At 36.8% G+C, this 15,731-nt stretch overlaps 2 protein-coding genes across 2 annotated transcripts; both read right to left on the bottom strand.

Moving 5' to 3' along the window:
- Positions 1-575: 575 nt before the first annotated feature.
- Positions 576-6,453, bottom strand: LOC145600212 (uncharacterized). The gene is made up of 11 exons (XM_081656115.1): positions 6,137-6,453; positions 4,699-5,657; positions 4,505-4,594; positions 3,960-4,424; positions 2,950-3,043; positions 2,771-2,869; positions 2,413-2,648; positions 2,244-2,328; positions 1,612-1,664; positions 1,432-1,523; positions 576-1,313 (listed from the first exon to the last, which is right to left on the bottom strand). Exons 1-10 carry the CDS (start codon positions 6,336-6,338, stop codon positions 1,449-1,451), a joined length of 2,358 nt encoding a protein of 785 aa, XP_081512241.1. The 5' UTR covers positions 6,339-6,453; the 3' UTR covers positions 576-1,313; positions 1,432-1,448.
- Positions 6,454-7,072: 619 nt separating this feature from the next.
- On the bottom strand, positions 7,073-12,922 carry LOC145600940 (RNA demethylase ALKBH9B-like). The gene is made up of 6 exons (XM_081656819.1): positions 12,594-12,922; positions 11,752-12,330; positions 8,332-8,417; positions 7,896-8,206; positions 7,710-7,781; positions 7,073-7,587 (listed from the first exon to the last, which is right to left on the bottom strand). Exons 1-6 carry the CDS (start codon positions 12,757-12,759, stop codon positions 7,326-7,328), a joined length of 1,476 nt encoding a protein of 491 aa, XP_081512945.1. The 5' UTR covers positions 12,760-12,922; the 3' UTR covers positions 7,073-7,325.
- Between the last annotated feature and the right edge of the window lie 2,809 nt (positions 12,923-15,731).

The following is a 15,731-nucleotide window of genomic DNA, read 5'->3' as shown; positions in this document are numbered from 1 at the left end:
TTTTCTCTTTATGCCATTCTGTAGATCTCTGTTAACATTTTGATAAAATAGAGCAACCCAATTCGTGTTAACAGCAAAAAATGTTGTCTTCACGATATCTCAAACTCAGAAAGCTTTAGGAAAAGATGACAAACAGGAAAAATAAAATAAAAATAAATAAATAAATAAAATCATATAATAAACGCAGCACATATAAACATGAGAACTGACCAATAACGCCCACAAAAGCACCTACATGATGAAACTGCTTTTCAGAGAATATCACCTCCCTATAACACCCAAGGAATAGCAAATCCCAAAAAAAAAAAAAAAAAAAAAAAAAAGGTTTTTCCTAGGTGCAAAACATGCTTGGCAAATTGTCCATAACCCACAACACCTCACAAAGGTATAATAACCCACCAAACATAGAGCGCTACCCACCTCAGCTAGAAACTGATCAACTCCATCCATGCATCTTCATTAACTGTAAACAACTCAGCATGCATAATCCCATCTCCTTAGAAAAACCCTCATTATATAAGATCAAAGGCTGGCAGACCCAAATGGTCATCAATTCTCTTGAAAAAAAAAAACTCTTGAAAGGAAGGCAACCCATTTTCAATTCCATATATAACAGCCAACAACCAAAAAAACAAGGAAAAAGGGTAACAGCTGCATGACCAAAAGGTCAGATAGCAAAATAAATCCAAATTTGAGATTGATACATTCAAAAATTATAACACTAGGATCCACAAAGCAATACTTTAGCACTGACACAAGTTTTGCACCCACTCTTTCCAGCCAAAATATTCGTCCATTCCACAGAAATCCCAAATGCATGAGAAGCTGGACTTCTAACATTTCTTTCAAATAAGTATGATAACATCATTTTCTAGAAACCTTTTCCACAATTCACTTTTCAATATACTCCAAGTTGCGATAGCAGATCCAGAAAGTCAATAAATGATAATTTCAGTTACCACATATGTAAACCACAAGGCAACATTATTATCCTCAAACTGCAAAATGCCACTCACGGCCATTATCTATCAAGCTCCTCCTCCATGCTATTTGGTAACAAATCTAGTCCAGAGCCATCAAAGGAAAAGATACACCTAGCCTAGATCAGAGAAACCAGCTTATGATACAGAAGTGATGACACGAACAAACAACTACACCAAGAAGCGGGTTATGGAGAAAATATATTGATTGAGAGGGAACAGATGGAGTAATTAATTAAAGGGGTGGAGTACGGTAGAAGGAAGTAAGAAACAAGTCAAACAACACGTCCCCAACAGCAAGCCTCTTATCCATCAATCAGCCATAGCCAACACCTAAAAATAAGGAACAATAATATGAAGCCACTCATGGTTTAAAACGAAAAAAAAAAAAAAAAAAGCATCACCATCATTAAGGATCCACAATATAGAGGTTTAAGTTTACATTAATTACCTTGCTGCTAACTTCAACTAATAGTAATAGCCATGACCTCCTCCATAAGGACGATCCCGACTATTGAAAGAAGAGTGGGGTCGTGCACCATACTGTTAAATAATGGATATAAAGTCAAATACTGCTTGCTATTGAAATCATGTGCCAAGCAACAAGTTTAGATAATAAATGCCAACTTACATGAGGACCATAATAGCCACTTGAATAGAAACTACTGCCAGCTCCATAAGTATCTGGAGAAAAGAAACAAACAATCAAGTCAAAAAGTAATCTACAGCTTTAAACGTACTATGATTATGGGAGAAACTTCAAGGGGGAAAAGGAGGATTATCCAACAACAACAACAACAAAGCCTTAAAATGATTTGGGTCGGCTAACATGAATTGTCATAAGGAACCTTACCATATAAAAAGGGACAAAACAAGGTATTTAGTAAAAAGAGTTTGAAAAGAGGTGAGTAAAGTGAGAAAAAAGAGCATCCAAAGAAAAAAAAAACATAGAATTCAAGAAAGTTTTAAAGAGAGAATTAAAACATTTAGAGTAAAAAGCATAAAGGTTTGACCGTTTGAGAAAACTTTAGCAAAGGAAATCAATATAGTTCATAATGCACTAATGGGATAAAATAATACTAGTGAAAAAAAAAGGAAGATAAATTTTAGAAAGTACTTATATAATCATAACACGTCGTTAACATGAACATTCTCCCTCCACAGCGCCCTATCCAACACCATATTTTCCTCAACCCCCAAAACACTTGAAGGGGGAAAAGGAGGATTATCCATGAAGAAAAAAAAATTCAAAAAGATATGTACCTCTGAAGTGAGTACCACGACCTGAACCAGAATAATCAAATCGAGGACGAACTCGACTTGGCTCCATATATGCAGGTTCTTGGTCCTAGAGATAATTAAATCTGTAAATTGACTAGGCTGACAACATGTATGAACAAGATTTTACATAATCAAATAGATCGCTACTTACAGTCATATAAAATGGGCGCTTTAAACCATGGTTGTCATCATAAACATATGGATCATCATATTGCCTACCCATATAAGGTCTTGAATAGCCACCATCGTCAAGTTGGAAAGGCTCTCTCCGTGAAGGAACAGGTCTTGCAAGTCCACGACCGATGTCCCTGGGTCCCCCAAAATTAGGTCTTCCAGCAGGGCCAACTCCAGGTGCCACATGCCCAGCTCTGTAAGGAACTCTTCGCCCTATTGAAAAAAAGAAGGATATCAAGTGCGCAAACACATTAAAGACAACAAAAAAGTCTAGGAAGATGTACTCAGAGAGGAGCTGATTGTTGGCTAGTGGCTACAAAAGATAAATTTATTACCATATGGTCCAACAGGCTCATTGAACTGACCACGAGAGGGTCTGCCATACTGAAAATTAGGCCGATTTAATGCAGGTGCTGCACGCCCAAAGCTCCTTCCTACCAACAAGTGCATTTAATGTAATATAACATACAAAAGGAAAAGAATCAGAAGACACTGAAAAGCTTAGCCTGCATACCACTAGGTCGGCCAATTCGAAAACCACCACACATTCCTCCCTTAACAGCTTGAGTTTTAGGCAATGGATTGGAAAGCCTTGCTCTTACTTTTGTCTAAATAATGAGATAGATAAATCAGAACAGAACAGCAGATTCTTAAGCTCCATGAAAAGTCAGGCAACAACAAATAACTTATAGTATTAGTTATTTCACATACTCTTTTCCCATACAGAACATATTCCACAATTAAACATGGTTACTACAGGATAGGAGGAATAGAATATTTTGTTAAAGTACAACACCAACAGCCTGCACAGGAGCATAAAGAAACTAGAGGGGCAACAAACTCAAATGTATTGCTATATCTTGTCAAAGCACAACACCAACACCCTGCACAATAGAATATAGGGACACTACAGGGAATCTGGGATAACAAAATCATGCATCACGAAACATAAGACAGGCAAGAATAAACACTCTAGCACCAAAAAACTAAATAAAATCAGATAGAGCCAACTATAAAATCCAAATAATAATTATGGCTGCTCTTTTTTAACAGTTTTTTACCTGGAACTGGTTTTTAAGGATTGAATTGAATTTAACTGATTAATCTTATCCTACAAAAAGCCATTTTAAAGAGTAAACAAAATATTGTCTCCCACATTTGGATAAACACATTTTGCCAAGTATTGTACCATAACATAACACCCTCCAAATGAATTTGCTCTATGAGTCAATTCATGTAACAGCACAGAACTGAACTAAAAATATACACGGGTTTATAGAAAAAATAGTAGGGTGGGATGTGCATCAAAATCACCCAGAGGGAGGTACAAATTTATAATGAGACTAAAAAAGTAAAAGATAATTCCAATTAGGGGGTTAGTATTCCCTATGCCCACCCTTTGTCGCTATGAACAAACACCCAGTAGGAAGTAAAAAACCAAGAAACATCCTCACCTTAAGGCAATTCCACAAAGTATATAAACATAGGTGAAAAGAAAAGCTAGAAACAAAGTTGGAACCAAACCTTTGAGTTTCCATCAACTAACTCCTTACTATTCACATCCTCTATGCAAGCAATGGCAGACTCATGAGCAGTGAAATCAACAAAACCGAAATCTTTACGCTTGGCAGATGACATATTGCGAGCCAGCGTAATACGTTCAATCTCACCATAAACTTTGAAATGCTTCCTAACACGGTCCTCATCCCAGTGAGGAGGAAGCCCATCTACAAAAACTGATTTAACCTTAGCCATCACCTCAGGATCGGGCTCTTGAAGTGGCTCAGCAAAAGCAACCTTAGCAGTCCTCTCAGTGTGGCCAAATATAGCATCTGGCTTCTGAAGCCTCTTATAAGCAAACATTGCATCAGCATGGCAAGCAAACTGAATAAAACAGAATCCACGGCTTAAACCCTCATGGCGAGGGTCTTGGACAAGGGTAATGTTCTCAACACCTTCAACACTATAATCTTTCAGCTTCTGTTTTATCTGCAAAAAGAGATGATAAATTTTTTTTTAAAAAAAAAAATCTCAACAAAAATCACTATTCAAAACAAATTCAGTCTTACCGCTTCCTTAGTCCACGTATTGCAGACATTACCAAGGAATAATGTGTCATTGTCCTCATTCGGTGCAGTCCCACATCGCTTACCACGTATCTGTGTTTAAACAATTTATAAAAAGAGAGGCTTAAGAAAGAATAAAGATAGTATATACAAGTGCTACATAAAAGACACTCTTTGATAAGAGGAAGAAAACATACAACAGGATTTTTCATTTCTGATAATGCCCGCTTAGCTTGGTCTTTAGTCGCAAACCTCACAAATGCAAAGCCCCTATTCTTGTTTGTCAAAGTATCCTTCAGCAGTCTAACTTCAACCACCTCTCCAACTTTCTCGAAAGTCTTCTTCACATCATCTTCAATAACTTCACGATCCAGCCCGCCAACAAAAATCTCAAGTTCTTTCTTGACCTTGCGCTCCTTGGCTGCGGCTGCCAATTCCTTGTGCTCCACTTCCAGCGCCTTCATTTCATCCCCAGTCTCAGGCTCGTCATCCTCTTGAAGGTCCTCATCCCCAGGCTCCACAAAACCCTCCTCATCACCATACTCCTCGATTCCCCCAGTAGCACAAGCCTCATCTTGTTTTGATTCAGCAGCCTGTTCATCTGTCTTATCCATTTTGTCACTGTCCCTATTCTTTAGCAGATCATGAACATTTACATTCTCTTTCTTTTGATCATCATCCATATTATCTGACGTATCTAGTTTTTCTAGATTGTCTTTTGGTTCTTCCTCGGGATCTTCATCCTTATCCTCTTTGGGCTCACTTGCATCCTTATTTCCAGCAGAAGATACAACATCCTCAATAGCCACAACAGGTGAATCTATACCATCCATTTTTTCTTTGCCCTTATCTTGGGGTTCTCCACCATCAGCAACCTTATCAGCAACAAGTTCCTCTAATTTTATATCCTTCATAACAACTTCTTCTGATTTTAAAAGATCTACAGCCTTTGCATCTGTGGTATCCTTGACATCAACCTTGGCATCGCCAGCCTCACCTGTCTTCACGGACGCTGATGTGCCATCTTTAGCTGAAGCAGGAGTCTTGGGTCTGATCACCCTCTTCTTCACTATTCTCTTTGTCACCTTCTTAGTTGTAGTACCTTTGTTAGTTGGTGATACAACAGCATTTTCAGCTGGTGCCTTTGCTTGTTCAACTGAATTTGGGAAGGGGAGAAAGGGGTTAATGAGGAATAAGTACATAAATAACTAATATATCATGAACTATTCTGAATACATAGAATATAACAAGAAATAAAGTCCCAGAGTTGTTTGAATGTCGAGCTTGAATAATGCCTTGGAGACGATACCCAAGACCTAAGATCAAATCCCCTCTAAATGACTAGAAATCTTAATTCACAACCACACTCGATCTATCATGCATGCATCATCCAGATGCATATAAATCGTTCCTCTATATAAACTGAAAATTAACATAACGTCGGAAAATTCAATATTTTAATCTCCCCGCATAAAATAAATTAACCACAAAAAAAAAAAAAAAAAAAAAAAAAGAATCAAAAAATTTATCTTTGACATGCAATCCAAAATTCGATCATAAAAGAAACTTAGAGACGAACATCCGCCTATTCCATCACATGCAATTTTTTGTTAAAAAAATATAGATTGAATATACCTGCAGATTCGGGGTTGATGTCGGTGGTAGGAGTAGTCTGGGGTTCGGGGTTTTGAGAGGCCGTAGATTTTGGTGTCGACGTCTCCGGCGTGGAATCCACCGGTACAGAAGGAGTAGGCGTTTTGACAGCGGACTTCTTCGCCGGCGGTGTCTTCTTCTGTGATGCCGGCGTTTTGGGGGTATTTGCGTTTCGAGTCCTCATAATTTTGAGGATTTATCGGATTGATTGGCGAAAAAACAGACCGACGATTTTTGGTTATTAATTTAAGTTGAAACCCTAGAAAGGTCGGGTTTTCTGGACTTTGGAAGGAATTACCTTAGGCAACGCTTTATACTGTAGTTTACTAGTTTATATATACACGTCCCGAAACCTCTACCCTCCGCTTCGAAATATATACTACTCCGTACGTAAGTACAGTTTTGTACTAGAGCCCAATATTGTTAATTACTCCTCCGTTTTTAAATACTTGCTCTAAATCTTCATGCGCTAAATTTTAGGAGAAATTGGAGAGAGTTATAAAATATAGAGGTAGTGGGGTAGTTGAGAAAATAAAAAATTGTAAAAAGCAAAAGTAGTGGAAGAATAGGAGGAGAGAGAGTATTATATTGGGTCCACTAAGTGTGAAAAATGAATTAAATATTGTAAAAGCTTTCCAAAAAAGAAAATGGAACAAGTATTTAAAAACGGCCGAAATAGAAAAGTGGAGCAAGTATTTAAAACGGAGGGAGTAAATTTTAAAATATACGATTACTTTTTATCTATATGCCAAAACTTAAAATATATCATTGATACAAAATTAATTAGAGTTTGATGTACTTTTGTGATGATTTAAATTATGTCGTAGACATGTAATGACTAATAATAGTATTAGTGACAATGTTCGATTAAAAATTATATAAAAAAATAGCCAAAAATAAAATAATATAAAATACAATTCCACACAATCTTCATTAAACTAGGACAGGTAGGCTGGTAGCAAAACACTCTAGTGAGACTTCTTGAGTTGCAAACATAGAACAATTTCACATTCACAATAGACAGATTTGAAGAATAGCCTTCAAAACTCTTTGATTCATAAACAAAAATGTTAATAAAATAATAGCCAACTTTAAGTACATGTATATACACAGGGAATTCAACAGGAATTGAGAAAATATGGGATGAGAAACCACAAGACGTTTCTGCATATCAGCTACCTCCCAAATTTACCCTACTTCTAGGACCTCTCATGGCAACCCGAAACCTGGCTGAATATCGAGGCTCTTCATCTCTCTTCCTTTCTGACCTGAACCCGTCTCTTGTTCCTTGCCTGCCTACGTGATGTGGAGGGGGTGATTTCTTTGCTACATCATCATCATAATATAATGGTTCAAGTCCTTGCAAGTCTGGTACGGGAGCATAATTTACAGGCCGCTTTGATACGTCCATTCTCCTGAAAGTAATAGAAATCCTAGAAAGAGCAAAAGGAGAGAAAAAAGGCACTTAAAAGTCATCACTTAACCCAAAAACAAGCTGAAAATAACCATCATTCAACACAAATTGAAAGGTGAGAAACAAAACATTGATGGATACCTCTTAGATGGTACTGCAGGAACACAATGCTTGGCAACATCAGCTCCATTTCCATTTAATACCATAACCGATCTAAAGGAAGCAACATCAAATATTACCATTGGTACCCATTAAACCATAATAGGTATAACAACACAGGAGACAACATCGGAATTGAAAACTTATTAATGAATGGACTGCACTTACCCAACGGGCAAGGGTATTGCTATAGCGCCACTAAATTCTCCAGGGGCCTCAATCTTCAAGTCTGTTCCAAATACTATATTGCATTCACTGAGAAAAGAAATAGTACAAAATGGCCGAACAAAATCATGATTATCAATATGTGGAGGTATGCAGTCTCCTTCTTCATAAATGTTGACAATACAGCTGTCAGGAACGCAGGACGGGGGAAGAACATGCCATCTGATCAACCTCTTGATTATCACTTTAAAAAGAGAAGGTAAAGGATCAACTTCTCCGCGTTTCAGAATACCTGGTGGGTTACCATTTTTGTCCTGCAATTATCAGTATAGCATTCAATATTTGTCCAAATTTGCTGCTGAGAGTTGGTAGAGTAACGTAAGTTACGTAACACCATGTATGCAGGATATATAAGGGCATTCAAATAGAGAGAACTTACAGTAGCATAATTATAACAGCAACCAAATTGGATAGTCACACGCCCTTTACCCTTCATCCACTTTCTAGGTGCTGTGTAAGTCCGTTCTGAAGCAACAGCAAACAAAAGAAATTAGGAGATTCTACAGAGCAAAGTAGAGATTGTGATCTTTAAAGAGGGAATGAAATTTCAACCCATCAATCTATCATAACCTAATTTTATACTCGATGACTAAGCAAAAGAAAACATCATGACAGTACAAAGCCAAATATCACATCTAGAAACGAACTCTTCAATCCTGCAAAGTAGTTTGGCTACATCAGTCAGCTTAGAATTAATCTTCTTAGCTATCATGCTCTACACATTACATGGAACACAAAAACAAGCAACAAGTAAACAAGCATCATGTTCAAATACATGAAAAGAGAATGTTGATACAATCTGGTGTTATGTTCTTCATTAAGACAACATCTAGTCAAACAAACATCCCATTATTTTATCCTGATTCAAATCAAGTAAATCTCTATGTTCGATTTTTTTTTTACTCCATTTCCTGGTTCCCCCATCCTCAGATTCAGAAAGGGAACAAAAAAATGAACTCATTTGACTTCTGCTATCAGATTTTGCTAATTAAAATATACAATGTAATAATGTATTATACTTAAAAGTGGAATAATATTCAAGCTAGATTATCTTTTTAAAAAATTTCAAGTAGCCAATGGGGAAAGTATACTTTGATCAATGAATTCATTTTAGCTATTTCTAGAGGAAGGCGGGTGGGAATTTTAAAGTTTAAAATAGCTAAAAGAAGGTAAAGAGCTGAATTTCTAGCTCGATATCTAGTCTAGAAAGCGACAAACTTATGAAGGCTTTACTCAGTAATTCTGTAATTATAATCCCTTTCTAATCCTTTGCTGATAATGCTATGACTAAAGCATGGGAAACCGGAAACGAGTAAATTTTTGAATCATCTTTTCAATGCACTAAAAGTGTTTCCTCTTTGGATTGAAGTGTCTTCAAACATATATTAGGTATAGGTTAACCAAACTAGTTGATATTTTGGTAGCCCTATTGTAGAGTGTCAAAAGCTATTTTTTTCTCAAGTTTAGTAACAAAAATTATCAACCACCTCTTGAAATGGAATGCTAGCCCTCTACTAATTCTAATTAAAAAAAAAAAAAAAACTATAGAATTATAGATGAAAATCTGTTACAGGATGTTGGTAAAGATCTTGGCTTTAAGAAAGCAGAGATTAACAGCAAGGCATTACAAATGATATCCTATAAAAAAAACATCCTCTGTTTTTATTCACAAACTATACTTTGACTAGCTTTAGTCATTTATGGCTACGATTAAACATAGTTATGTGGGATTTGTTCAAATCATCTCAATATAAAATCACGCGCAAATTAGTGTAATTCATGGAGGGAGCCCATGTTACTCATTTTGAGTAACAAATATTGTTACTCAAATGGCAATCTTGTAAATATTAGTCTAGAAATTCGTGCATGGCAGCTGGCAGTCCTTCCTTTTTCATCTCTCTCTTCTTCTTCCTTCACTTCTGCAACAGTAAGAATTTGCCCAACACCACAACATAGATTGTCCTCAACACTACTAACACCACAACAAACTTTGACCCCAACATACCACTTCTGGCGGCAAACTTCCAACGGCTTCGCAGCCGAATTTCACAAAAAACCCTAAGAAAAATGGAGGAAAGAATGGCATGGTTCATGAGTGTCTTTGGTTAAGCAAGTGGAGAAAATAGATTAGGGGTGTGTGAAGAACAAGAGGTGTTTAAAGCATTCAGAAATAACAATTGCTTGCTCATCTTTGGCTGCTCTTGTTCATATGTTTAAAGCATTCAGAAATAAGCTTATTGGTTAAGCAAGTGGAGAAAATAGAAAGTCAAACCTCAACCTCATCCATTACATCAATTACATCAGAGATCTCCACCCTACCCAATGGTGAATGTATCTCGGAGGAGCATTCCGTGCCCTCCCAAATACAGTCTACAGAAGCTGAGAATCTGGAAGGGGGATGCTTAAAAAATTAAGACAAGACTCATCAGACCAAAAAAACAATGGAACCCGACTTAAAATTATCACATTAATATTCTGGAACATAACTTAAATTAATAAAAATGTGTCTTTCTATGTATGGATCTTCTTCTACACTATCTAGCGCTTGTCTGCCTGAAGAAACTCTAAAGATTGAATAATGTCACCAAAACTAAGATCTTGTGGTGGAAATATTGCAATAATGGTTTGCCTTGCGGCGAGTGATTAGTTGGGCAGTTTGGAGCAAAGTTTTCATTCCTTGGATCTTTAATGACTAAAGTATATTGTATGTTATGAATTTTCTTAGCAGAAAAACAGAAATTTTAACTTCTCCATTTCTGAAAGATATATTGAGGTCCCATTCTTATAGTAGACATAAAAGTCACCTTACCTTTATAGCATACTATTATGGAAAACATTTCCGTTGTTTGATAAATCTTCGACCATAGTTCTTCCACTAGCTCTTGTCCATAACAACCCCCCTCCCCCTTCTTCTCCTTTTATCCATTTCAACTTTAGATAATGGAAATTCAGCTTCTGATTTTGTAATTCAAGATCACAACACAAGGCTCTACTTAGCCATCCTAAATCTCCTCATCCAAAAATCAGCATCCTTCCTTCAAGCTTAGGCTCCTAGCCTTAAAAAGAAGGGCTGAAAGGGGCTTTATTTCTTAGGGACAACAATCTCGTTTGCAGGGATAAAAAATTCATGGGTGTTATTGACGTTGGAAGCTTGTGTGGAAGGTTCCTTAAATGTGAGCTCTTCTCTCCTTCTCCAACAATGGCTATAGAGAGGCATTACTGGTAAATTTTATAATTATATTAGGGTACTATACAATCCACTCTCTCTTACTAACTCTTGAATGATGTAATCCCTTATCATGAATATCATCCACCAAAAAAGTAAGACTTGTCTTTTTCAAGATGGTAGCGGGTAGCCTAGTTTTCTTTACTTCTAAGGAAATGCAAGAAGATTAGAGGTGGGCAAGAGAAAAGGAGGATGAGAACATTGAGAAGCCACATACTCTCCATTCCAAGCCAAACAGAGCAAAATCTGAAAACATCCTTTTATATACCAAACCAAGCTCACATCAATGTAACAAATCAACCATTTATCACATACTCCTAATAAAGCTGCATGGCGATTGTAGAAAGATGTTAACAAAGGGTCCACAGAAGTTTTTAAACAAACAAATAAGACAGTAATAGTTCTGGCATCAAGACAAAACAAGCACTACTGCAAAAAAATAATTTCTGATAAAACCCTGCATATGATATAATAAATAAATAAAACTGAAATCCACATCCAAAAATATGGAAAAGCAACAAACATATGCATATACTAATAGCTCAAAGAACTTGAGAAGCAAGCACCACTTACCTTTAAGTTCTCCTTTCTTTCCCTTTTCCATCAGATCATATACACAATCAACTATCCTTTTCTGTTCCACAGCACTAAAAACGCCTGTGTGGAGCTCAAGTCCTTGAATAATATTCATGACCTTTCCATTAACCCTCTCAAGGCATATAAAATCTTTCTTTCTTCTGACATTAGTAAATCTTAAATACTCCCTCTGATCCCTCGACAGCTCCGCCTTCCTTCTTGCCAACCCGCCCAATTCTCCATTTCCTTTAGGCTTACCCTCCTCGATCACTCCATCCCCTTCGAGTTCATCCTCTTGTGCCATGTCTGCCCATGACATTCGAACTCTAGGAGTTTTGCTTTCGAAAGGCGCTGAACTACTATTACTAACTAGTTCCCTTGGAGACCTATCAGCAAGGGGTGACGACGATCCCGACCACCCATCCGTGTCATGCGGGTTGGATTCTGCCTCATCTTTCCAACTCCCCAATGAATGAGTATCACAAATATCAACATCTTTATCTTCAAAATCTGGCCTCAAAACCGTGGAAATCTCTCCAGAATTGGAAGGTTCGGCACTATTTTTATTCTTGCACTCTGGAAATAATATCGAGGAAAAATGCAAAAGTGAAAAAACTGAGCAAATTTTAACAAAAATTGTCCAAAAAATCACAACAATCGACCAGCGAAATCATAGATAGTAACTAACCTAGCACATTTAACAGGAATATAGAAGCAGTACAATTGACAGCGTAGAAAAAAAAAAAGGGAACTAGGAGGAGCCAAATGACTAGAATGATGAAATTCAACCATAAGATTGCAAATTCTACAAAATAATTAAGGAGAAACAATGAACATACGAGGAGAGAGAGAGAGGATGCGGGAGGAGAGGGTGTGGGTGCAGTGGTGGCAGAGGTCTCTTGAGAGAAAAGGAAGCCAATTCGATAAAAATTCCGAAGCGATTCGAAGCTCCGAGTCGTCGTATCGGATAAGAAATGGATCGCCGGAACGCTGAGGATCCGTCATCTTTGCCGAGTCTCGCCGATTTTGTTATATTGGAGGAGAAGTGGGAAGAGAGTGTACATGTGATTTGTGATTTGTGATTTGTGATTTGTGATTTGTGATTCGTGAGTACCAATCAAAACACTATAATTTGAAAAAAAAAAATTGTTAATTACTACCTTAAAAAAAAAAAGTCTTTGAGAATTACTACCCTAAAAAAAAAAAAAGTTGTTAATTACTACCCTAAGGGCCTATTGAAATTAGAGGTGATCATTTGCGGGCTTGGGCGGGTAGCGGGCCAGGCTTATGCTTATTTTTTGTCCAACGGGCTTCATGTATCAAGCCCGAACCCTTTTATGCGGGCTTGATACTTTGTCCATACCCGCTTGCTAAACGGGCCGGGCTTGCCTGCGGGCTAACGGGCCTTAAATTTTTTTTAAAATTTTATAACACTAATTTATCTATTTATTATTACATGTGCTAAAATTATTTTGGTAGAGTTGTCATAAATTTTTTTTTATCCACAAATAATGATAATAGAAATTAAAAACACACAAAGTATGTCATAATATAAAATTAAAATAAATAATTGTAACCAATAAAAGCTTATAGTTCAATATAGTCTCTTTATATTTATTATTTTATTTTCTTAAATTCACAAAGTATTATTTTTATTATTAAATATAACACTAACTAAATAAAATTATTAAATTATTATTATTATTAAATTATTATTATTATTATTATTATAAACGGGCCGGACGGGCTAGCCCGGGACACATATTTTCTTGTCCATACCCGCCCATTTATATTAACGGGTCGGGCCTAGCCCGCCCAAAAATCCAATTTTTTTTAAAAAGGTTGTCCAAGCCCGCCTTTTTTGCGGGCCGGGTTGGGCGGGCTTAGCGGGCCGTCCCGCCCATGAACAGCTCTAATTGAAATTCAGTTCAGTTCAGCTCAGCTCAGTTCAGTTCAGCTCCTAATTTCCTTCTCTTATAAAATATTCATTTAAGTTCTGTTCTGTTTAGTTCAGCTCAACTCAGCTCAGTTTAGTTTAGTTCAGTTCAGTTCAGCTCGGTTCAGTCCATGAGAACAGGCCCTAAAACTGAATTTTATAGATTGCTACCCTTTTCCCTAAGCAGCCCCTAATTAGGTGATTTAATCTATTAATAATATCGTTATCCGGCTAATTTGTAATTAGTTGCTTTTAAGGCATGATTAATTAAATAAACCCTAACACCACCTCTAAACCACCACTCTACCACCTCCGGCAGCCCCCTCACCCCATCCCCACCATCTCCGGCAGCCTACCCCTGCCTTGGCATCCACCCCACCTCTAAACCACCCATTGCACCACCTCTAAACCCCCCAACAATCCCTCCAACCCTCGAAAAAATCCCTCCTCCCCACCCACCAGCGACCCTATCCCCCTCCCCCTTGCCAGAGAACCCTATTAGGCCCTCCCTAAGCCTCCTCCACTCCCTTCCCCCTTTAATCACCACCCTAATGTTCCAAAATTAAACCCTAAAGCCCTAAAATTGAAACCCTAGGGCGGTGATTTGGGGGAAAGGGGATAAAGGAAGATTGGGGATGGTCGAGCAAAGTTTTCCGGCGAGGGGTAGGGGGTCAGGGCCGCGGCGGGTAGGGGATGGGGGTATCGTGAAAGGAAGGTGGTGTTAGGGTGGGCAAATGGTGGTTTTAGGTTGGGGACCGAGAAAGGGGTGTTGTCATGGTGGGGAGTTGGAGGAGGTAGGTTCGGTAGTGGGTGGAGGGTGGCTGGAGGTGGTGCGATGGTGGTGTGGAGGTGGTTCTAGGGTTAATTAATTATTTAAGGTTTAAAAGCAACTAATTACAAATTAGCTAGATAATGATATCATTAATAGATTAAATCACCTAATTAGGGGATGATTAGGGAAAAGGGTAGCAATCTATAGAATTCATCAGTTTTAGGGTAGTAATTAACAATTTTTTTTAGGGGTAGTAATACACAAAGACCCCTTTTTTGAGGTAGTAATTAACAAATTATCCTAATTTGAAAGAAATTTTGTCAATAACTAGCAATTAAAGCACGTGTTTTGAAAAACAACTTATTAAATATTTTTTTTTAAAAAGAACTATCATAAAGTTGTAAAAAATTTAAGTATCACTACCGCCGAATATTCTGGTTGGGATATTAGAGTGGTAGTGCTACTTAAACTTTTTACAACTTTGTGGTAGTTTTTTTTTTTAAAAAAAAATTAATAAATAGTTGTTTTCAAAATACGCGCTTTAATTGGTAGTTCTTGACAAAATTTCTTAATTTGAATTAGACATATTACATATTACATATTACAATTACAAGCCAGACAGTGAAGGTCCCAACATATATGGATCGACGCTTAACAGTTTAGGGTAATAGACTAATAGTCCATTAGTCCGGTCGTTCAATTAGTGTTGGGATGGGTTGGGTTGGGTTGAGTCAATATCTGTAATACTTAATAGTGAAATTTGTAAAATACTGGTTGAAGAAATTGTACATTGAGATTATTTTAATTATACAAGCTAAGAGACGCACGCGATTGTGTGCGTGCGTGTGCAATATAGATTAAAAAAAAACTATCAAGCTCGATTTTTTTTTTCTAGGAATGTTATCAACCTTATTCTAATAAAATAGGATAAAATAATTAATGGGTTTAAAAATTGTTGTAAAAAAAAATAGCTATTATAAAACCATGTGTTATTAAAAAAATATATATCTATGAGTTCATGAGGCTAAATAATAGAGCATGAATTATCTCAAAAAAAAAAAAAAAGGTGGTAGTTTTTAAAAATAAAAAATAAAAAAAAATTAAAGAAAAACTAAATGAGAAGAGTATTTTGGAAAAGTGAAATTTATCGCCCTAAAACCCCTTCTCACTTGATATATTACTATAGATAGATATCATATGATGATATGAGTATAATATTAAGAAATTAGATATAAACCATATAATGCACTTTTTTTATTATTATTTTTT

This window comes from Chenopodium album, chromosome 21, assembly GCF_948465745.1.
Source record: "Chenopodium album chromosome 21, dcCheAlbu1.1, whole genome shotgun sequence".
Classification (NCBI taxonomy): Eukaryota; Viridiplantae; Streptophyta; class Magnoliopsida; order Caryophyllales; family Amaranthaceae; genus Chenopodium; species Chenopodium album.
Note: the sequence above shows the minus strand (reverse complement) of the source record. Positions and strands in the feature narration are given on the sequence as shown.